This window comes from Podarcis vaucheri (genome assembly GCF_965113315.1).
Source record: "Podarcis vaucheri genome assembly, chromosome: 2".
In the NCBI taxonomy this organism is placed as follows: Eukaryota; Metazoa; Chordata; class Lepidosauria; order Squamata; family Lacertidae; genus Podarcis; species Podarcis vaucheri.
This window is the reverse complement of record NC_138760.1, coordinates 124,516,950-124,540,387: the sequence shown is the minus strand read 5'-3', so window position 1 is coordinate 124,540,387 and position 23,438 is coordinate 124,516,950. Positions and strand designations below refer to the sequence as shown.

The window sequence follows — 23,438 nt, the reverse complement described above, 5'->3', positions numbered from 1 at the left end:
CACAAAAAGGTTATTAATCACTTGATAAAGTGACTAACAAATTCAATAAAACGGAAGAAGAAGAATGGCAAGTCCCATACATACCATAGAGAATAATTTCATACTTGCCAGACAGCAACAGCCTCTTTCAATTATCGAATGCTTGGGGAATGTTTTTTTTATTTTTATTTTTAAATTCTTTCTAAAAGTCTTGTAATGAATGAGCATGTTGCAAAAAACACATTGTGTGTGTGTGTGTATCATAGCTGTCAACCGTCCCATATTTGGCGGGAAACTCCCTTATCCCAGCGCCGTGTCCCACTGCTGTCCCTTATTGATGATGTCCCTTAAATTTCCCGGGTTTCAGGCTCGCCCGGCTCGGGAGGGAAGCAGCGGCTCGGGGTCCTCCGCTGCAAGAGAGAGCGCGCACACGAGCTGCCGCGTCTCCATCTCTCCCTTTTCCCCCTCAGGGGTGCGTAGTGAGGAGACGGTTGGCGGCGGGCATGGTGGGCGGGCAGGCAGCCCCTCTCCCTGGGCGGCGTGGGCAAGAGTCTCTCTCCCTCTCTCTCTTGGGTGGGGAAGGGCAGATGGAACTCCTTGCACCAGGACAACGGCGGTCCCGACGTGCTGCTTAGCATCCCCTCCAACCAGTGCAGCATCTTAATGTAGTGATTTCCCCCTCTGCATCCCTTTCATAACTCTATTTTTATAAATCATTTGTCCATCCATAGTTCAAATTTTTACTACAAGTTTTCTGTCAGTCCTACCAATGTATGTAACTCTTGAAAATAGCTTTTCAGCTAAATTATAAACTTTCCCCATTCTTTATTAAAGAGGTCCTCTTCCTGGTTTCTAATTCTGCCTTGTAAGCTTTGCCATATCGACATCGTTCATCAGTTTTGTCTGCCACTCTTCTTTGGTGGGAATTGTAGACCCTTAGGATCATCTAGTTCAGGAACCAACTTAGGGAAAGGGGAATACAATCGGGAGGGGAAGGAGGGAGTCCCAGAAAGAAGGTTATGAAAAGAAGGGTTTAAATTTGTTCTTCTGTTTCTTTCTTTTCTTTATCTTTTCTATCTTTTCTACTCTGTTATTATTGGAAATTTTAATAAATATGATTATAAAAAAAGGATCATCTAGTTCAACCCCCTGCAAAACACAGTCAGTGGCAGCCAAAGCAGCCTGGCTCCATCAGTGCCGGATTTATGTATAAGCTAAGCAAAATCCCTTATTTTGGCTACTGATCCCTTATTTTCGAGGCTGCTGGTCCCTTATTTTCAAATCTGTAAGTTGACAGCTATGGGTGGGTGTGCATATGCAAGTGTTTAAAAGGGCTAAATTGAGAGAGCGTTTCTTTCCTAGGAAAGATAATCAAACCGAGGAGGAAGAATAAAAAAACAACAACACACCAGTGGCGCCTCCTTCCCCGGTTTGGTTTTGCATTTAAGGTCCGCTGCATAAACACGAAGGAAGAGGGAAGCGATCTTGGTGCATTGAAAAGGTGAGAGTTGTGGGGCGGGAGAGATTCATTTAGAAAAGGGAAATGCAGGAGTGAGACAGCGACGGGAGACCCTCCAAGTCCCGAAGCGCCCCTAACTCTGCTTTTTATCCTTCTGGCGCGTTCATTGTGATTTGCGCCAGGTGATCTGGGCGGTGAGATTCCACCCCAGCTTCCACTCCTGTTAGCTACTCTTGGCGCCTGCAAAGGTTTCGGGGCGAAGGCGCCTCTTCGCTCCCAGCGCGGTGTCGTGGTTAGAGACCTGGGTTCAGATCCTGCCACTATGCCTTGCAGCTCACTGGGGTGACCTTGGGCCACTGGCTGCTGCTCAGTTTTGCCTACCTCACTGGGCTGTTGCGGAGGAATATTTAGAAATATAATAGTAGTAGTAATAAATAATAATAATAATGATATTTTAAAAAAAATATTTATACCCCGCCCTCCCCGGCCAGAGCCGGGCTCAGGGTGGCTAACACCAGTAAAATTACAATAAAAAACATAATAGGGGACGGGGGGGGACTAAACAAACATAAATAAATGATGATGATACTTGTGGGATAGAAATGAAATAAATGATGTTGATGATGCTTGTGGGATAGAAATGAAATAAATGATGTTGATGATGCTTGTGGGATAGAAATAAAATAAATGATGATGATGATGATGATGATGATGATGATGATGATGATGATGATAATAATAATAATAATAATACTCGGTCCATGTCCTGTCGATTTCCAAAAACCCCAGTCTACTTTTTCGTCCCACTTTCTTTGTGCTCCAGCTAGCGCAAGAGTGCCCTTTTTGGAGAACAATAATGCAACACTATTTTATCAGTTTGTTTTGCTTATTGCATTATTTTTAGCCCACTGCTCCCCCCCCCAAGGTGGTGTACAAGGCGGTTCTCCCCTTCCACATTTAAAACCCGCAAGAGACTGTGGACTCGGCTGTGACGCTCCCTGGGGTGACCTTTGGCTGGTTACTGTCTCTTAGCCTAGCCTACCTCACAGGGCCGTTGTAAGGATAAAACGGGAAGGGGGGGAACCATTTACACCAATTTGAAGCTTGTCAGAAAAACGAACGCTCTTTTGTAACGCGCGTGCTGCAATTTTACAATTTGGCCAGAATGTTTATTTTTTTAAAATAATAATGTTGATAATAGTAATGCTGCCAACCTACAGTGTTTGCCATATTTTGTGTTTGTTCTCTTTTAGGTGTATTTCATTTTTGTGCCTGCGCTTCTAGCATACAAATCAGCTGTATTGCTGACATAGCTTTAAGTACGATTACAGTCAACATGCGTGGCCTTCTCATGGATACATTTTGCTGCAAGAGCTACAGTGGTACCTCGGGTTACATACGCTTCAGGTTACATAAGCTTCAGGTTACACACTCTAACCTAGAAATAGTGCTTCAGGTTAAGAACTTTGCTTCAGGTTGAGAACAGAAATCGTGCTCTGGCGGCGTGGCGGCAGCAGGAGGCCCCATTAGCTAAAGTGGTGCTTCAGGTTAAGAACAGTTTCAGGTTAAGAACGGACCTCCAGAACGAATTAAGTACTTAACCTGAGGTACCACTGTATTGTGCTTTGTATTGAGTGCTGTGAACCTGCGTTGTATAGCTGCTTGTGTTCTCGCAATAAGAGATTTAGCTTCTCTCTGCCCCATGGGAGGGGGGCGGCTGCTTGCAAAGGAAAATTCTCAGCAATTTCTCAAAGCGACAGGCTACTATAAGTTTGTTTTAACCGTCACTCTCAGGGATCCACGTTGTCATATTTTGGAGGAGTCGTCCCCACATTTTGACATCCTTGGGTACCAGTCAGGGCCTAGTGCTTATCCCTGCTGCTGATCCCTGTATTTTAATTTCCCACAGTGGCAGCCCCCCATAGCTGTCAACTTTTCCCTTTTCTTGCGTGGAATCCTATTCGGAATAAAGGAATTTCCCTTAAAAAAAGGAAAAAGTTGACAGCTATGCAGCCCCCCTCAGTTATATATCACTGCTGTCGCTTGGCACCGCTGCCAAAGAGAGTCGAGGGTGGCTGACCTCCCAGAATGCTGGCCGATTCTCCCTGATTCTGGTTTTTCTTCTTTTTTTATGCAGGTAAAAGCTTTGTGCCTATGTCATAGAATCATAGAACCATAGAGTTGGAAGAGACCACAAGGGCCATCGAGTCCAACCCCCTGCCAAGCAGGAAACACCATCAGAGCACTCCTGACATATGGTTGTCAAGCCTCTGCTTAAAGACCTCCAAAGCAGGAGACTCCACCACACTCCTTGGCAGCAAATTCCACTGTCGAACAGCTCTTACTGTCAGGAAGTTCTTCCTAATGTTTAGGTGGAATCTTCTTTCTTGTAGTTTGGATCCATTGCACCGTGTCCGCTTCTCCGGAGCAGCAGAAAACAACCTTTCTCCCTCCTCTATGTGACATCCTTTTATATATTTGAACATGGCTATCCTATCACCCCTTAACCTCCTCTTCTCCAGGCTAAACATGCCCAGCTCCCTTAGCCGTTCCTCATAAGGCATCGTTTCCAGGCCTTGTCTTCAGGTACCGGTTGCTTATTCTAGTGTTTTCTTCAATCCAGCCCCACATTTGTGGCTTCACACAAGGATGAAAATTGAAGAGCGGGACCCTGCAGGCTGCACACAAGGCGAGGCGTCAGAAGGAACAGGAAAGGCTCCATACTTGGGCATCGTAGGTTGCAAGATGGACATGAAGGGAGCAGTGCATTCAGGGAGATTCTCAGAAGGTCAATCTTGCATCAGGTGAAGGAGGAGCCGGAAGAAGCCTTGACCCAGCATTGGGAAGCCCAATGGCAGACGTTCCTAGGAACAGTGGAGACCCCTCACTTGGGCTGGGGGGTCCCACAGGTGCCGGAGGCGCCCACCCCCTGGGACGACGCCAAGGCCTTCTTCGCCTCCTTCGAGCAAGTGGCCAAAGCCTGCCGGTGGCCCATGGAAGAGTGGGCGGCCCGCCTCCAGCCGGCCCTCAGCGGAGAAGCCGAGCGGGCCTTTCGAAGCCTGGAGGCTGGAGACAGAGAGGATTATGGGAAAGTGAAGGCGGCCATCTTGAGAGGGGACGCCATGAGCAGGGAAGAGCGGCGCCAACGCTTCTGGGGCTTCCGCTACCAGGAGGCCGAGGGGCCCAGAGGGGCCTACACCCGGCTGCAGGAGCTTTGCTCCCGGTGGCTGAAGCCGGAGAGGCGCACCAAGGAGCAGATCCTGGAGCTGGTGATCCTGGAGCAGTTCCTGACCATCCTTCCGCCAGAGATCCAGAGCAGGGTGAGGGAGTGCGGCCCGGAGACCTGCTCCCAGGCGGTGGCCCTGGCTGAGGACTTCCTGCAGAGGCAGCAGGAGGCCAAGGAAGAGCAGGTGAGAGTGTTTCGACCTTGTACAACAGTCAGAGGAAAACTGGCCACTCTCCAGGCACCTGGCTTAAGATCCTTGTTGACCTCCCCGTCTGCGTCTCCCGGCAGGATACAGGCAAGGTCACTATCGGCGATCCCACTCAGCGTGAGAGGGACACACCACTCCTCCCTCCTCCCTCCTCCCTGCCTCCCCCAGGGAGGGGAAAGAGACAGACAGAATTCTATTTACATGTCTTTATTTCTGTCTTTGCAGCAGTACAGAGAAACGCGTCTGTACTCATCAGACTCCAACAGTAGAGAGATAAACTCCACCCCTGTACTTCCAGTACAGGTCAAATGACACTCTGAGCTAACATCCGGCGCTCAGTACAGTGAATAGACTGCCCCTTTTTTCCCATGGTACAGTCCCAAACATCAACATCCTGTTTTGCATTCCAGACACCTGCAGCTCGCTCTCGCATTGCTGCTTTTTCCTGACAGTATGAGGGGGCATTTTTGGTTTGAGGGCCACATTCTCTTCTCGGGGGGAGGGCAAAAGAGGCACCTTTGTACCAGAAGCTACAAGTGAGCCATGCCAAAGTCAAAGGTTTCTGCACATACAGCCAGGGGAAGGAGCCTGAGAGAAGGGAAGGCAGGGACCCTCGCAACTGCTTCGTGGGGCAAAACCTAGAAAGAGTTGCTGAGGCCACTAGGCCTGTGGTGTGTTTTCTTGAATAAAGATCTAACTTCTTTAGCCACGGGTGTTTTATTGCAGGCCCGTGCCTGTTAGAATTCCTGATCTATGATTGTAGTCAGGGGATTTTTGTCTATCACATGACGGTGTATGTTTTGACTCCACAGAGTGGGAAGTGACGGAGACAGGATGTTTGTGTTACTGTGTTTCCTGAAGTGGGACTATTGTCCTTTGTTCTTTCTCTCTTTGCTGTCTGATGCTAGAGAGAGTGGGAGCCATGTTGCAGTGCTCCGTGCGTCTTTATATGTAAATAAAGTAGATTAGCCAAAATGCTGAGTTGCTGAGGTCTGTCATGTGCAAACTCTGCGGATCTCTAAGTGTGCCAGTGTCGGTTGGCATCAGTCGCTGTGATGTTCTGGCTGAAGAAAGCTTATGAAGCTCCCGAATGATCGACCAGGAGGGAGGGAACATGCCATTCGGGCATGTGTCTCTGCCAGAGTCCTACTCAAGTGTAGGGTGAACTCCTGACAATGCCAACACCAGCCCTGACAGCAGTGCCGGATTTACATATAAGCTAATCAAGCTATAGCTTAGGGCCCCACTCTCTTGGGCGCCCCCCAAAGATTTAAAGGAAAAAACCACTGGATGTGCATTTCCAAAATATAAGATAAAAAACAAATAAAATAAAACCTACACACAGCAACAATGTTTTGTGTTGCATATGGACCTATTAGGTCCATAAATTACCATATAGCATATATTCAACCCAAAAAAACAGTGAAAATTTGTTGTTGTCAAAGAGCAGCTGGACATATAAACGGCCCCATTACCTTCAGTAGCTTAGGGCCGCATCAGACCTAAATCTGGCCCTGGCTGACAGGTTCTCACAGTGGCATCAGCCAGCTTCCAAGCAGGATATGAGAGCAATAGCAACTCTCCCCCTGTGTGGTTCCTAGTAACCGGCATTCAGAGGCACAAGCTGCTCTGACAGCCAAGGTAGACCATGGCCTTTGTGGCTAGTAGAAGCCACTGACAGCACAGCATTCCTTTGCCACCTCTCAGGACTGTCACTGTACCCTGAAAGCATCCCTTTCCGTCCTTACAGGTCACCTCAGAAGAGGCAGCTGTGAGCTTTTCTGAGGGACGCTGGGCTCCACCTCCCATGAAGGAGAAACATCTGTATGTAGAAACCAAGCAAGAAGATGGAGATGCCAGCCTTTTGAGTAGGGAGGAGTCTTCTTTTTTTGAGGGGGGTGATGCTCAATAAATCAGAACTGTTTGGAATTATCTCGTTCTTTTTCCAGTAGGAAAAGAACGGATGACCACAGATGAGGAGGAGGAGAAATATGTACCAGGCGGTTCAGAACTGGTGGGACTGCAGGGGACGTGGACCTGGAAAGTGGAAGAGGAACTTCCTCTGTGTTGTGAGCCTGAAAATGTCTTGGCAAGTCAGGATGGAGCAAGGTGTCAGCAGGAAACCCAACCCGTGGAAGGAGCTGTTGGAGCCGCTCCTTGTAGGGAAAGTAATAAGGCCCCCAGGGAAACCACAGTCCAGGCAGGTAAGAAATGAACACGGGGACATTGAAAGCTGCCCTTATACAGAGCCAATGTCAGGGGATGGTTGGGCGCAGAGGAATAGTGGGAGGCCAGGGATGTGTGGTGGGACAACAATGAGTGGTCAGAGGGAGAAGACAGGGAAGAGGCTGTGTCGGAAGCTGAAGAGGTAACAGGGCAGGGTGAGCTGGGAAAGTCTGTGGCAGAGAGAAGTCCAGAAACAAAGGTGGTAATAATAATAATAATAATAATAATTTTATTTATACCCCGCCGTCCCCAGCCAAGACTGGGCTCAGGGCGGCTAACACCTGATAGAAAACAATTGATTGAAATACAACTTAAAAAACAAGATTAAAATACGTTGAGCTGAAACTCAAAAACTTTTTTGGGGATGAAAACGGCAAGTCAAGGTAGAAGCTGAAGCAGGGGATGAGGAAGCCCAAGAGGCAGAGATGAGTCAGGTTGGTGAAGAGTCATGGGGTTTCCCCCTCCTGCTGTGAAAAACTCGGTTCTCCCCATCTCCCAGAACCAGAAGAGGGCTGAAATGGGCTTCACAGGCTTCACTCAGGCACAGTCTCAGGTTGCTAGGAAAAAGCACAGGAGAGGAGGGGACTTAGATGGCTGTGGAGAGGCAGGGACCTATAATCTCAGCAACTGATTTCATGGAATAAGACCTACAAGAAATAAGCTGCTGTGCTCATTAGGTCTGACACGCAGCCAAGTCTGCAAAGATAGTGTTTTTGCTAATACAGTGGTACCTTGGGTTAAGTACTTAATTCGTTCCGGAGGTCCGTTCTTAACCTGAAGCACCACTTTAGCTAATGGGGCCTCCTGCTGCTGCTGCGCCGCTGCACGATTTCTGTTCTCATCCTGAAGCAAAGTTCTTAACCCAAGGTACTATTTCTGGGTTAGCGGAGTCTGTAACCTGAAGCGTATGTAACCCGAGGTACCACTGTAGTTAACTCCAACTTGGAACTGTGTGATTTACTACCGACTCGCTCTGTGATAGCCAGAGACCATTGGTCAACCTAGACCAGTATTCTGGACACTGATTGGCAGCCACTCTCCAGAATTTCAGGCAGAATTTCTAACTTACCTCAAAGAGTTGTTGTGAAGATAAAAACGGGAGGGCCGTATATTGTAGCCCCAGCTTCTTGGAGGAAGGGCAGGACAAAAATAAAAATGTATTGATGGTGGTGTCTCTTCTTTCCCCCTGCAGGAGGAAACTTCGTTTCCTGGCTGGAAGAAAGCGAAGATCCCTTTGCTCAGAGCAGTGAGGGAGGAGAGGGATTAGCAGGTAGGTCTATTTTGCTGACGGAGAATTGTGGGGTATCCTTGTGGGGGCGATGTGCTGATGGAACCCCACCCCACATAGGAGCAAACTCCTGTGCGCCAGGGCTGCTTCGGCCCACACAATAAAATATTTGAGGGGGCCAGACCTCCACATAGTTGATGGGCATTCCCCTTCAAACAGTGTGTGTGCACTGCGTCATGTGATTGATTATGCAAGGCGAGGCTTAGCTGGGCCCCCACAATATTTTATTCAAGTTGGCACTCCTTTCACCCCAAGTTGCTGCTCCAAGATCAGAGGTTCTATGCTACTAGCCACGATGGCTAGCACCTATTTCCACTGTCTGGGGGCAGAATAAGCCTCTGAATCTAGCCAGGTAATGTCATACCCTCCAACATCTCTCCAAAGAAAATAGGGACGTCCTATTCCATTATTATTATTAATACCCCACCCATTTGACTAGGTTTCCCCAGCCACTCTGGGTGGCTTCCAACATATATAAAAACATAATAGAACATTAAACTTTTTTTAAAAAAAACTTCCCTATACAGGGCTGCCTTCAGATGTATTCTAAAGGTTGTATAGTTACTTATGTCCTTGGCTCAGGACTTGCGTAACTACATACCTTCCAACATTTCTCTGATGAAAATAAGGATGTCCTAAGGAAAAGTGGGACATTCAGGGATCAAATCAGAAACCGAGGCAGCTTCTGTAAATTTGGGACTGTCCCTGGAAAACAGGGACACTTTGAGGGTCTGTAATGTGTACAGAGGGACGAGGGTGGCGCTGTGGGTTAAAGCCTCAGCGCCTAGGGCTTGCCGATCGAAAGGTCGGCAGTTCGAATCCCCGCGGCGGGGTGCGCTCCCGCTGTTCGGTCCCAGCGCCTGCCTACCTAGCAGTTCGAAAGCACCCCTGGGTGCAAGTAGATAAATAGGTACCGCTTACCAGCGGGAAGGTAAACGGCGTTCCGTGTGCGGCTCTGGCTCGCCAGAGCAGCGATGTCACGCTGGCCACGTGACCCGGAAGTGTCCCCGGACAGCGCTGGCCCCCGGCCAATAAATGTGAGATGGGCGCACAAACCCCACAGTCTGTCAAGACTGGCCCGTTCGGGCAGGGGTACCTTTACCTTTAATGTGTACAGAAATGCAAATAACTAATGTAAACTATGCATTAAAATGTACATATTGAGGAAAGTAACATGTACAAGCTGTTGATGCAGCCTAGAATAGCATTAGTTTTTTGCTGCTGCATCACACTGTTCACTCACGTTAAGCTTGTGGTCCACCAAGACCCCTGGGTCTTTTTGACATATACTACTAGTAAGCTGAGTGCCTCCCATCTTATATTTGTGCAGCTGGTTATTCTTGCTTAAGTGCAGAACCTTACATTTCAACCCTATTTAAATTCATTTTTTTCTTTTCTTACACCTTTTGTTTTTCTTACACACAGCATTTTTTTATTTTTTATATATAAATATTTTATTAAGTTTTCACAATAAAAAAACATACAAAGACGAAGAAAATACAAAAACACAAAAAACAATACAATACAAAAATACAAACATTAAACACATCAAAAGAAAAAGAAAAAGGGGTCTCCGTATTTCCCTCTAAGGTCCAGTAGATGTTTTGGGATGTCTTTGTAGATTTCAATCCTAGAACCCTCTATTCATAGCATTTAATTCTGGCTTACCTGTTTATTCCAGAAGGCAGCTTGCGGGAGATTGAGGACGAGACCGAAATATGTGGGACATCATTAGGATGTAAAGAGAAACTCCAGGATCAGAGTGATTCAGAGTTGCAGGAGGGTGAGGCTCAGGCAGAGGATAAGGCTAAACCTGCTGCTTGTCAGGGCATGGACCTGAAAGAAATCCCGACCCGGCAGGAAAAACACAGAGAAACGAGAAGCAGCAAGTGCCTCTGTGCTCCCACCCAGGAGAAACCAAATAAAAACGTGACGGTTGGAAAAAGCTTCACTCAGCATCAAAGACACCGTGATGGGGAAGTGCCATATCAATGCCTGTACTGTGGAAAGAGCTTCAACCACAAAGCGAACCTGATTTCACATCAGAGAATCCACAGGTGGGGAAAACTCTATAACTGCTCAAATGGCAGCAAGACTTTCCTCCGCAAATCAATCCTTAGCCGGCATTTGAGGATGCACACAGGGCAGAAGCAGTTCAGCTGCGCCGACTGTGGCATCAGTTTGAGCGCTCAGTCCAGCCTCACTCGGCACCAGAGGATCCACACGAGGGATACGCCCTACAAGTGCTTGGAGTGCGAGAAGAGCTTCAGCCAGAACTCGGACCTTATGAGGCACCAGAGACTCCACACAGGGGACAAACCATACCGATGCTCCGAGTGCGGGAAGAGCTTCAGCCGGGGGGACTGTCTGGCTTCGCACCAGAAAATCCACACGGGGAAAGATCAGGCCAGCTTCCCGACGGCAGCAAGAACTTTGGTGATCAATCAGGTCTTATTCAGTGTGTGAGAATTCACGCAGGGAGCAAGTGGTACAAACGCTTCGAGTTTGGGAAGAAAAGTTTTATAGTGAGATCACAACCCCGTTTCACATCGTAGAGCAGGGGGCAGCAAACTTTTTCAGCAGGGAGCCGGTCCACTGTCCCTCATACCTTGTGGGGGGCCGGACTAAATTTTGGGGGAAAAATATGAATGAATTCCTATGCCCCACAAATAACCCAGAGATGCATTTTAAATAAAAGCACACATTCTACTCATGTAAAAACACGCTGACTCCTGGACCGTCGCGGGCTGGATTTAGAAGTCGATTGGGCCGGATCCGGCCCCCAGGCCTTTGTTTGCCTACCCATGTCGTAGCGTCCTGTGGAGCAATCATAGACATGGGGCAATCATAGTTGCTATCTTATTAGACACTTTTACAGAAGGAAAGGCATACAGGCTTCTGCTCTGTATACCTGAAGGAGCGTCTCCACCCACATCGTTCAGCCTGGACACTGAGGTCCAGCTCCGAGAGCCTTCTGGCGGTTCCCTCACTGCGAGAAGTTAAGCTACAGGGAACCAGGCAGAGGGCCTTCTCGGTAGCGGCACCCGCCCTCCCATCAGATGTCAAGGAAATAAACAACAACCTGGCTTTTAGAAGACATCTGAAGGCAGCCCTGTTTAGGGAAGTTCTTAATGTTTGATGTTTTATTGTGTTTTTAGTATTCTGTTGGGAGCCACCCAGAGTCACTGGGGCAAAGAAATAAATTATTATTTTTCTACCTCAGAGGTGAGGCACCCAAGGCCTGGAAACAAAATACAACTCTCCAGGTCTCTCTACCTGGTCCTTGAAGTTTTCCCCATGCCACACTCCTGCTACTCCTCCCTGGGCGAGTTTCACAAACTGATTTCTCCCCCCCCCCCCTTTGGACAGGAAGTGTCCTTAAAATCTGTCAGTGTCTCTTGCTGGTCTGGAGGAAAGATGGAAAGGCTGTTTGTGCCAAAATCACCCCCCCCCCCATCCATAGGTAGAATGGGCATTTGCTGCTCTGCTCTTTTGCCTCTGTCCCCACCAACAGGTAGAATGTGTCCTTTGGAAGGTTGCCAAGGAACTTGGCCCCTGGGCTTGAAAAAGTTTGCCAACCCTGGTATACATGCTCAGATTGTAAAAAAAGCTTTTGGGATAAATTGGTGTTTCATAGAATCATAGAGTTGGAAGAGACCACAAGGGCCATCGAGTCCAACCCCCTGGCAAGCAGGAAACACCATCAGAGCACTCCTGACATACGGTTGTCAAGCCTCTGCTTAAAGACCTCCAAAGTAGGAGACTCCACCACACTCCTTGGCAGCAAATTCCACTGTCGAACAGCTCTTACTGTCAGGAAGTTCTTCCTAATGTTTAGGTGGAATCTTCTTTCTGTAGTTTGGATCCATTGCTCCGTGTCCGCTTCTCTGGAGCAGCAGAAAACAACCTTTCTCCCTCCTCTATGTCACATCCTTTGAACATGGCTATCACATCACCCCTTAACCTCCTCTTCTCCAGGCTAAACATGCCCAGCTCCCTTAGCCGTTCCTCATAAGGCATCGTTTCCAGGCCTTTGACCATTTTGGTTGCCCTCCTCTGGACACGTTCCAGTTTGTCAGTGTCCTTCTTGAACTGTGGTGCCCAGAACTGGACACAGTACTCCAGGTGAGGTCTGACCAGAGCAGAATACAGTGGCACTATTACTTCCCTTGATCTAGATGCTATACTCCTATTGATGCAGCCCAGAATTGGGCACTGGAATGAAAGCTGAACAGATGGTCCAGAGGGATAGCCTAACTACTGTTGTTGATGCTCTCATAACCTCAAGGTTAGATTACTACTCATCACGGGATTGCCAAGAGGAATATTCTTCTGCCACCAAATGCCTGGGGTGAACAGGCTACACTGAGTAACTGCAGCCAGGCCTTAACTTCCTGGCCAGACTGTGGAGCATGAAAGGGAGGCTTGGGCTCTGCCCTCCCTTTTCCTTGAGCTTTTAAAAAGGAAGGAAGCAGTGAATATCATGTTGGTTTATAGAAAGTGGTTTTGTATGGATGAGTTTACAAATAGCTGTGGAACTGGAAGCTCTTTATTTCATTTCTTTCTTTTTCCTCCCATTTCTTCTTTCTCTTTCCCCTCGTTTTCTCTATTTTCCTTTCCTTTTTCCTTTTTTTATGTCACCGTTTGTGCTTTTATCTAGATTAGAACTTAAAAAAAAAAATGAAATAAGCACTTTTATGTCATGCTGGGATGGGGAGTGTGTGTGTGTGTGTGTGTGTGTGTCTGTGTGTGTGTGTCTTCAGGCCCTGGAGGCAAATTTGGCCCTCCAGTCCTCTCTGACCCTCAGGACTCTTCCCAGACTGCACCCCTCGGTGGAGATGCTGGTCCATGGGGGCAAATGGGGCGCTGCCCCACCAGTGCCAGGTGGCCCCAAGCCAAAGAGAACCGCTGTCTGTCGGTTTTCCTCCTCTCAGTGTTGCCCCTTGCAGAACTCAGCAGGTAGGAGGATGGGGGCAACCCTAGAATTGGTTTGCTCTGCCTGCCACTGCCTCACTGGCGCCACCTACTGTTGGGCTCCTCGGCTTCTGCCCTATCAGCCGCAGCGGGCACCAGCCACCCTTGAAAGCAGCCTACCAGTCCAGAGGTGAAGCTTTCATTCATTCCCCAGTCCGTTCTTGCCCCAGGCCCCGCCCACCATTGGCATGTGGCCCCCGGAAGGCTGCCCAGAAGGGAATACGGCCCTCGGGCTCCCCACCCTGTAAAAGGGAAAGATTCTTATCAGACCGTCTGCAAATGCATCAAAGGGTTAAAGTGACCGAGTGCTTGGTTTGCTAGAGGGGCCAAATAAAGTGCTGTGTTGTTGTGTTTTTTGGCTGGATGGAAAACACTCGAGGTTTTTTCCCTGTTGGGGGTGGGGTTTGCTTTTGAATTCGCCTGCTGCAAAAAAACCCAAAAACAGGAGGAGGAAGGAAGGGAAGAAAGATCTCAGTGCGTGGAGAGGTGAGTTGCACGAGGGCAGAGGCGGATCTCCCAAGGTGGGGGGACAGAAGAAGATGAAGTGACTTTTTTGGGGGGTTGGGGGGAGGCAACGCATCTCCAGCCCCTGTGCTTTGATCACGGGAGGTCTAACTCTGACCCGCAGCGAAATCTCTCGCGCTCATTTCCTTCCACCATCAGAAAATGGACCCTCCACGCAGTAACGCTTTTCTTTTCGGGAAGGTGGAGGTGTTGTTTGTTTTTGCAATGCAGGGAAATGGGAGGGGGGATAGATCTGGTCAGTGATTTTTCCTTAAAAACATGTCTAGGGGTACTCTCGTTTTCCTACTCATAGTGAAATACTGCCCCTCAATGAGGCCAAACTGAGATTCACCAAATGTTTAGGGGGTATGCGTACCCCTGCGTAGCCTCATGGAAAAAACACTGGATCTGGTTCCATGGGGAGACACGTCCCCAAACACACACACACATTGTTTGTTTTTTTTTTTAATGATATTTATTAAAGATTTTAAACACTGAATTCACCAAACACATATAAAACCATCACCCAAATACAACAAACAAGAACAACAGAAAAAGCAAAAAAAGAGTAACATATAATAAAAAACATACAACAAAATCCAATATTCAACAACCATATTTTCTTAACCTTTTGGACTTCCTCACATCTCCCACTCCTGCGTTCCCAGTTATAAAATTATAAACAGCAAATTATCACCTTGTTTCAGCTCCTATCTTGTAATTTTCAAAAATTATGTCTCCAACTTTAAATATTTTTATCAAATGCTTAAATACTTAATTTACATAATAATACTCCAAAATTCATCTTTTTCTTAAACATCACATATTCTCATATTTCTTTCAACTAAATTGCTGGTGCCATGTTGTTTTCAGACCTGCGTCCTTGTTAACACTCATACAATTTACAATGTTTCTGTAAATAGTCTTTAAACTTTTTCCAGTCCTCTTCCACTGCCTCTTCTCCCAGGTCTCGGATTCTGCCAGTCATTTCTGCCAGTTCCATGTAGTCTATCAGTTGCGTCTGCCATTCTTCCACGGTGGGCAAATCTTGGGTCTTCCAATATTTTGCAATAAGTATTCTTGCTGCTGTTGTTGCATACATAAAGAAAGTTCGGTCCTTCTTTAACACCCTCTGACCGACAATACCCAAACACACACACACATTGGAAGCTGTTTTATCATTGAGTCAGACCATTGGTCTGTCAAGCTCAAGGCCGCCTGCACTGACCAGCAGCAGCATTCCAGGGTTTTAGGTAGGAGGGAAGGTGTCTCTCCTGGGATTAGAACCCGGGACCTTCTCTGCTTCTAAACTGCGACCCCCTTAACAGCAAGGCAGCGCCTTCCGCACTCCATTCCATCCTTCCTCCCACCCTCCGCAACACTCTGCCAGCATTCCATGGCTACTGAGCATGCTCAGTTCTCCTGGGCTGTTTTTTTTTGGGGGGGTTCCCCCCTTAAAGTCCCCCCCCTACTTGGGGGTTTCCCTGAGGATACTCCGCCCTTGTGGGTGGGTGGCGCCAGCATTTTAAGCACGCTGTATTGCATGTCTGGGTTCCTACCCTCTTTTTTTTAGCTTTTAATTGATTTTCTCTTTATTTTTATTTTTTTATTTCATGATTGTAAAGAGCAACAGCCTCAAAGCATTTGCATGAAAGATGAAACGATAAAATTAACACCAAGGAAAATGCATAGTGATAACGTAACATGTTCAAAAAGTTAAAATGGCAGTAGATAAAAAAGAGATTTAAGACTGGTGTCGACTTTCTAACTTCCTTAAGTTGCTTCGATACTTTCCGAGAGTAGAAAGTTAGGATAAATTTTTTTGGTGCGCACACACCCTCAGCTCACCCATTCCAGGATACTCTATTCCGTTCCGCCTTCCGCTTGTAGTTTCACTCCCCCCCCCTTTCATGGCCACTCCGAATGCTCAGTCTCTATTGAGATGTTTTCGGAAGATCTTCCCTGCCCCCTACTTTTGGGAACCTCTGAGTTTCCCCCAAGCCTGCTGATGGCACACGTCTTTGGGTAGGACATTCTATACAAGATCTCAAAGTAGCTGTTTTACTACAAAGGAATTTCAGAAATAGACTGGAAAGAGAAGCTGCTGAATTGCAACTCATTACCAAACTTAAAACCATGGAGAGACCTGGTTTGAACAAAGACATTGGATTCTTATCCCATTATACATGACTAAGCCATTTTTCACCTTCTCACCCCTTGCCTTTTCCTGTAAGACCTATTGCAGTCGTTAAGAGTCGTCAACAGGCTCATCTCAGCTATCTGCCAATCTCCCATTCCCACCACCCTTCTGAGTAATACCCCTCCCCACCTTCTCACTATATAGAAGGATCTGGCAACTTCTGTTTCAGTGTATCTGAAGAAGTGTGCATGCACACGAAAGCTCGTACCAAGAACTAACTTAGTTGGTCTTTAAGGTGCTACTGGAAGGAATTTTTTTATTTTGTCTTTGGGTAGGTGGGCCAACTTTTGCCTCTCTAGGTCAGGCACATTCTATGTGAACAACTAGCCCGGAGTCTTTCATATGCCTTGGACACTTATGCCCTGATAACAAAGGGTTTGTTGATCCAGCCTTTGTAGGGAAAGGATCCTGGCTCTGCAGTCTCCAGAGATACTGTGGCTGATTCCTTTTCCGTGGGACCAGAGGCTGCAGGGTGGGTCAAACTCTAAGCCAGGGGTTAGCAAACTTTTTCAGCAGGGGGCTGGTCCACTGTCCCTCAGACCTTGTGGGGGGCCGCACTATATATTTTTTTTGGGGGGGATGCATGAATTCCTATGTCCCACAAATAACCCAGAGATGCATTTTAAATAAAAGCACACATTCTACTCATGTAAAAACACGCTGATTCCCAGACCGTCCATGGGCCATATTTAGAAGGTGATTGGGCTGGATCTGGCCCCCAGGCCTTATTTTTCTCCTCCCATTGGCTCCGGGAATATGAGAGGATTATGGGAACGTGAAGGCAGCCACCTTGCAAAGGCTGCACCTACTATGGGGCTCCTTGCCTTCCGCCAAAGCAGCCACAACAGCCAATACTGTATATATTTTGGTTTTAATCTAGAGAAGCTTCTATACAAGAGTTTAACTCTGGGATGAGATGGAGGAGCAAGCGAGTCGTAGCCAAAAGGCCGTCTTGCAAAGTGTCAGAGAAGCTCCTGACGTCCTCCAGGCTGTGATTATCGGAGAAGATCTGCAGAAAATACCAGAAATTCGGATCAAGGAGGAACCAAGCGAAGGGCAGCTGCAGCGCTGGGAAACCCAGTGGCAGGACTTCCTGAAGAAAGTGGAGGCTTCTCAGTTAGGCTGGGCACCACAGCTGGAGGCGCCCACCCCCTGGGACGACGCCAAGGCCTTCTTCGCCTCCTTCGAGCAAGTGGCCCAAGCCTGCCGGTGGCCCAAGGAAGAGTGGGTGGCCCGACTCCTGCCGGCCCTCAGCGGAGAAGCCGAGCAGGCCTTCAGCGGGCTGGAGGCCGGAGACAGAGAGGATTATGGGAAAGTGAAGGCGGCCATCTTGCAAAGGGACGCCATTGGTAGAGAGAAGCTGCGCCAACACTTCCGGGGCTTCTGCTACCAGGAGGCTGAAGGGCCCAGAGGGGCCTACACCCGGCTGCAGGAGCTTTGCTCCCGGTGGCTGAAGGTGGAGAGGCACACCAAGGAGCAGATCCTGGAGCTGCTGATCCTGGAGCAGTTCCTGACCGTCCTTCCACTGGAGATCCAGAGCAGGGTGAGGGAGTGCGGCCCGGAGACCTGCTCCCAGGCGGTGGCCCTGGCCGAGGACTTCCTCCAGAGGCAGCAGCAGACCAAGAGATGGGAAGTGCAGGTGAGAGTGTTTCATCCTTATACAAACAGCAAGTGGTGGGGACCATTGATGGCCTAAGGGCCACATTCCCTTCTGGGGGGCCACATGTTTGTTTGTATAAGAAGCTGCAAGTCAGCTATGAGAGAATTGAAGGTTCCTACACATACAACCAGACAAGCAAGAGAGACCGTTGCAGTTCAAAGACACATTTCATCCAGGAGGGGGGAAACGGAGGAGGGGGTATGGTCTGAGAAGAGTCCTGAGGGCCATGTTGAGAGACCTGGAGGGCCACAGGCTTGTGGGAACGTTTATATAATTTAGCAGAGTTTAAACGATCTCCTGTTTGAGTTTATGCAGCGACAAGTGGGTTGCTAACTCGTTTGAGTCCTATCAGTAATTATACTTTCCTGGTTGATAATCCCTTTCAGTCCCTCTTAAAGGAAACACACATGAATCTGAATCATAATAACATAAACTATTGTACTATCCGGGGATGCGGGTGGCGCTGTGGGTTAAACCACAGAGCCTAGGGCTTGCCGATCAGAAGGTCGGCAGTTTGAATCCCCGCGACGGGGTGAGCTCCCATTGCTCGGTCCCTGCTCCTGCCAACCTAGCAGTTCAAAAGCACGTCAAAGTGGAAGTAGATAAATAGGTACCACTCCGGCAAGAAGGTAAACGGCGTTTCTGTGCGCTGCTCTGGTTCGCCAGAAGCGGCTTAGTCATGCTGGCCACATGACCCGGAAGCTGTACGCCGGCTCCCTTGGCCAGTGAAGTGAGATGAGTGTCGCAACCCCAGAGTCGACCACGACTAGACCTAATGGTCAGGGGTCCCTTTACCTTTACCTTTAAAGCACTTTAAACATATGGTTTGAATTGTGTCAGAGTTACCTTCGCCCTAGCCGGTGCCAACTGAAATTTAGGAGAGGCGGCCAAGAGGCGCAGAGCTCACTTGGTTTCCTGTTTCCCTCTGGCTTCCTGTCTCGCCCCACAGATGTTGCTTTGCTGGACTGGAGGGTTAGCAAATAGTCAGACAAGAGGGAGCTGCAGTCCAATGACAGCTGGAGACCCAAAGGTTGAAGGACATTTATTCCATATACAACACGGTTGGGGGACCTCAGCTTTGTGGGATATATAGCTGTCAATCAAATCCAACATTCCGAGAGAGGACTAACTGCCTCTATGTGGCAGGCAGTTTTGCCAGTTGGTCGGTTGCTGCAAGGAGTGTTAACTGGTAACTGCTCGGATGCAGTCTTCTCATGACTCACTACTATCTAGTACAGTGGTACCTCGGGTTAAGTCCTTAATTCGTTCTGGAGGTCTGTTCTTAACCTGAAACTGTTCTTAACCTGAGGTACCACTTTAGCTAATGGGGCCTCCTGCTGCCGGTGCCACACGATTTCTGTTCTCATCCTGAAGCAAAGTTCTTTACCTGAGGTACTATTTCTGGGTTAGCAGAGTCTGTAACCTGAAGCATCTGTAACCTGAAGCTTCTGTAAGCTGAAGCTTCTGTAACCTGAAGTGTCTGTAACCCGAGGTACCACTATATATAGTTTATCTGTTATGTAACCTAAGCCTGCCTTCAGGAACAACTCTGTAAACCTGAATGAATCTGATAGTAAAGGTAAAGGTAAAGGGACCCCTGACCGTTAGGTCTAGTCGTGGACGACTCTGGGGTTGCAGTGCTCATCTCGCTTTATTGGCCGAGGGAGCCAGCGTACAGCTTCTGGGTCATGTGGCCAGCATGACTAAGCCGCTTCTGGCGAACCAGAGCAGCGCACGGAAACGCCGTTTACCTTCTTGCCGGAGTGGTACCTATTTATCTACTTGCACTTTGATGTGCTTTTGAACTGCTAGGTTGGCAGGAGCTGGGACCAAGCTCACCCCGTCACGGGGATTCGAACTGCCGGCCTTCTGATCGGCAAGCCCTAGGCTCTGTGGTTTAGACCACAGCGCCGCCTGCGTCCCTTTATGGTACTTGTACCTCAGCATATATTCCTGTCTCCCTGCTCTTAAAAAAAAGGATCTTTGTTGCTTTTTCAGGAGGTGGCAAAGTTTGAGGAGGTGGTGGTGTGCTCTGTAAAGACTGAACCATCTCCCTCCAGCCCTGTGGAGATGAAGGAAACCAAGCAGGATCTGGGTACTGGGGTGCTGGGTAAGCCCAATTTCTCCTGCTCCTGGATTCCAGGAACCATTGTGTGAAATTTAGCTTCAATATTTTAAGAAGTGTCCAGACAAAACTTCCTGAAGCATATAGTGGAAGATTTCCTTTTTTTAATTGTGTTGTTTGATCACTGATGTGTTTGTGGCCATGGGCTCCTTTGGGAGCGAGGTTAGAGGTGGAATAAATAATTTGATGAAAGACAAGTTGAGAGTATTTCGGGAGTTCTACCAAGAGTTATATTCAGCAGGTAACAATTCTATGGGGAAGATGAAGGAATATATCGAGACACACTGAGAGATAAAGCTAGAAAGTAGAGATAGAGAGATTATGGAACAACCAATTTCAGAAAAAGAAATAGAGAAAGTTATAGGGAAGCTAAAAAGGGGGGGGGAAGCCCCAGGAGCAGATGGATTGGGAATAGAATAAAGTATTAAAAAATATATTGATTCCTAAAATAAAAGTATTATATAATTCAGTAATAGAGGGTGAAAGGATCCTTCCATCGTGGGAACAATCAATAATTATCTTAATTCCAAAACCAGGAAAAGATTTGAAGGACCCAGGGTCATAGGCCAATATTCCTAATAAATCAAGATGCTAAAAAATGGAATAAAAAATATATATTCTGCTGTCAGTTCTGTTAATTTGGTTCCCCACCACCACCTTTTTTATATTCTGAAAGGCTATGTGCAGCTGAGCAAAGGTGGAGAGAAAATTCTGGAGTATTCTGAGCCCGAGGCGTTCCACGGGAGAGCAACTGTGACCGTTTCCCTGGCTGAGGAGGTGGGCAAAACGGGCAGGAGCCAACATACCCCAAAGAGGCAGCAAAGAAACCGCCAGAGGAATCGGGCAGGAGGATCCGTTCCTGGCGTAGCAGACGAGGTCCTTGGCAAACGCCTCTCAAGGCCTAAAGAACAGCCCTGCGCCATTCCAGAGGGAGGTTTCGGCAAAGACGCCAGGCTTGGCCAACTTGAAAGAACCCAAAATGGCGGGGGACAGGTTCAGGACGGCGGGGAGAGCCCTCTTCTGAGACCTGAGAAGTCGCGCATGTGCTCTTTCTGCGGGAAAGCCTTCTGCGAGATCGCCCACATGAGGGCCACACACTTCGAGAAGAAGCCCTTCCAGTGCTCGGCGTGCGCAAAGTGCTTCAGCCGCAACTCGCTGCTCCTCAAGCACGAGAGGACGCACGACGGGGAGAAGCCGTACCCCTGCTCCACGTGTGGGAAGAGCTTCGTGTACAGCTGGAACCTCATTAAGCACAAGAAGAAGCACACGGGCGAGAAGCCCCACAAGTGCTCGGCGTGCGGGAAAACCTTCTTCGAGCGCTCGGACCTCGTGCGGCACGAGAGGACTCACACGGGAGAGAAGCCCTACAGATGCTCCCACTGCTGGAGGCGATTCAGCCAGCAGTGGCTCCTGATGAAACATGAGAAGACCCACATGGCCTAGAAACCTCCACAGGGCGAGGAAACGATATCTGAAGGGGCTTCCTCCTTCCCTGTGCACCTTTGGGTGCTCACCTTGGTAGCTCCACACCCTCAGAGGTTTTTGAGTGGAGGGCGGGGGCTCCGAAGAGGGTTTTCTCTCCGTCATCCCTAAGCTGCAGAGCTCCCCCACTGGGGGGGTTGTGTCTGAGGACACGATTACATAGCTTTTGCCGCTCGGCGGAGACACCCCTTTTTTTCTATGGCTTTCAGCTTCCGATATTTTTATATATAAATAGATACAGGATCCAGCTTTCTCTCTTCACGGGCATTTACTTCAACTGATTTTGAAATGTGTGTTTCTCAGGCGAAAAGCAGCAAACCAGCAATGGGGAACCTCCGGCCCAGACAGGAGGCGTTGTAGATAGGCCAGCAGGAGGTTTGCAGGGGCCTGCCCATTGACTGATCGTTGGCACCTGCTGTGCAGCCCTTTGCGAGCCTCAATACTGCTGGCGGTTGGGGCTCAGCAAACACGGGCAACGCATCTCTGGCAATGCTACTGTCTGCTGGAACAGAGCAAGGGGAATCTCTCACCTTTCAGATCTTGCTGGACCCCCAACTCCCATCATCCCTGACCACATGGCATGCTGGCTGCCAGAGCTGATGGGAGTTGGAGTCCATCTGGAGCAGGGGTCAGCAACCCGCGGCTCCGGAGCCGCATGTGGCTCTTTTACACCTTTGCCGCGGCTCCGGGGCGGATACTAGTGAGGGGAGGAGGCGCATTGTGCGCCCCGACACTCCCCACTGTGGCAGGCGCTGTACTGGCTGTGACGTCACATGGGGGCGGTGCGTGCGTTAGTCACGCACCGTCCCGACGTCACCTTCCCGCCCACCTGCCCGCTACATTGTAAGGGCCATGTACGCTGGTCACTGCATTGAAAGGGGGCATGTACGCTGGTCACTGTTTTGAAGGGGAGTGAAGAACACACACACACACAAAAAGGTAACTTGTTAATTTAACGTTTATTTCTATGAGGAGGAGTAATTCTGAGGGGTCAAACAAAGAAATAATAAAAAAGTGACAAAAATGTTATTTTTATAATGACGAGTTTTGCGGCTCCCAGTTTTTTTTTCTTCGGAAATGGGTCCAAGTGGCTCTTTTTGTCTTAAAGGTTGCAGACCCCTGATCTGGAGGGTCACAAATTCCCCCTGCCCTAGAAAAGTTTGGGAACTTGGTGAGGCTTGCAGTGTCCACCTCTGAGCCCAGAATGCAAATGATGAAACCGGTCCCCATCTCTGATCAATATTGAATGTATTCTCCACGGACCAACTTCCCTTTTCTATTCTTCCTTCTCTTTGTTTTGTTCCTCCCTCCCTCCCTGTTCTACCTCTGCTGGGAGAGCCACAGACCCATTGCACTGGGTGGGTAGTAGCTCTGAACGTTATTCCAGAACGTTAAGCAGCATAGAATGGCTGGGGAAATCATGGGGGGTTAGGGCACTTTCAACCAGATGGGCTGGAGGCTCATTTCGTTTCCGTTTCCTACGGAAGCTGAGCGAGGAGTCGCCCGCCTTTCCTGGAACAGGCCAGGGGCGAGCGGAGGAAGTTTGGGGGTTGTGATGGGAGGGAGGGACCAGAGTCAAAGCAGCTGGGAAGGGGGGCAAAGGAGGGGTTGACTTGGGTGGGAGTCGCCTTACGAGATCGTTTAATTCTCATCGCATTCATTTCGGATTTCGGGTTACTGGGATCTCCCCCCCATACAATCGCCCCTCAAATAAATTGTTTATTCTGGGTGATTATCGGTGAAATTCCTGCTAAAAGGACTTGGATTTTTATCCTATCCCACAGCTTTGCAGTGCTGTTAGTACACCAAGATTGCGACTGCGTTTTAGGGGAGCCATTGTTGGGGATTACTAGATCGTAGTTTTTGAGAGCCAGTGTGGTGTAGTGGTTAAGAGCGGTAGTCTCGTAATCTGGGGAACCGGGTTCGCGTCTCCGCTCCTCCACATGCAGCTGCTGGGTGACCTTGGGCCAGTCACACTTCTCTGAAGTCTCTCAGCCCCACTCACCTCACAGAGTGTTTGTTGTGGGGGAGGAAGGGAAAGGAGGATGTTAGCCGCTTTGAGACTCCTGAAGGGGAGTGATAAAGCAGGATATCAAATCCAAACTCT

General features: G+C 48.6%; 2 protein-coding genes across 3 annotated transcripts; both read left to right on the top strand.

Annotated features, from left to right (window-relative positions):
- Window positions 1-4,098: 4,098 nt before the first annotated feature.
- Window positions 4,099-12,013, top strand: LOC309527537 (uncharacterized protein; the record flags this gene model as incomplete). Its single annotated transcript, XM_082214363.1, has 5 exons — window positions 4,099-4,854; window positions 6,623-6,740; window positions 6,822-7,076; window positions 8,261-8,368; window positions 10,068-12,013. Coding segments are annotated over 5 exons (2,022 nt in total), but the record flags the coding sequence as incomplete, so codon positions are not given.
- Window positions 12,014-12,617: 604 nt separating this feature from the next.
- Window positions 12,618-22,449, top strand: LOC309524888 (zinc finger protein 174-like). Of its 2 annotated transcripts, none has more exons than XM_082210088.1 (4): window positions 12,618-12,674; window positions 16,945-17,703; window positions 19,723-19,834; window positions 20,526-22,449. In XM_082210088.1, exons 2-4 carry the CDS (start codon window positions 16,981-16,983, stop codon window positions 21,290-21,292), a joined length of 1,602 nt encoding a protein of 533 aa, XP_082066214.1. In that variant the 5' UTR covers window positions 12,618-12,674; window positions 16,945-16,980; the 3' UTR covers window positions 21,293-22,449. The 2 variants fall into 2 exon arrangements, with proteins under 2 accessions (XP_082066214.1, XP_082066213.1); XM_082210087.1 differs by lacking the exon at window positions 12,618-12,674 and adding an exon at window positions 13,283-13,846 and having other exon boundaries at window positions 20,526-22,155.
- Window positions 22,450-23,438: the final 989 nt, after the last annotated feature.

Bases quoted from the DNA above. Each gene is read 5' to 3' on its own strand.
- LOC309524888 (XM_082210088.1), top strand. From the start codon at position 16,981: ATGGAGGAGCAAGCGAGTCGTAGCCAAAAGGCCGTCTTGCAAAGTGTC. The intron at 17,704-19,722 runs GTGAGAGTGTTT...TTGCTTTTTCAG, and splicing joins CCAAGAGATGGGAAGTGCAG to GAGGTGGCAAAGTTTGAGGA. The intron at 19,835-20,525 runs GTAAGCCCAATT...ATATTCTGAAAG, and splicing joins TCTGGGTACTGGGGTGCTGG to GCTATGTGCAGCTGAGCAAA.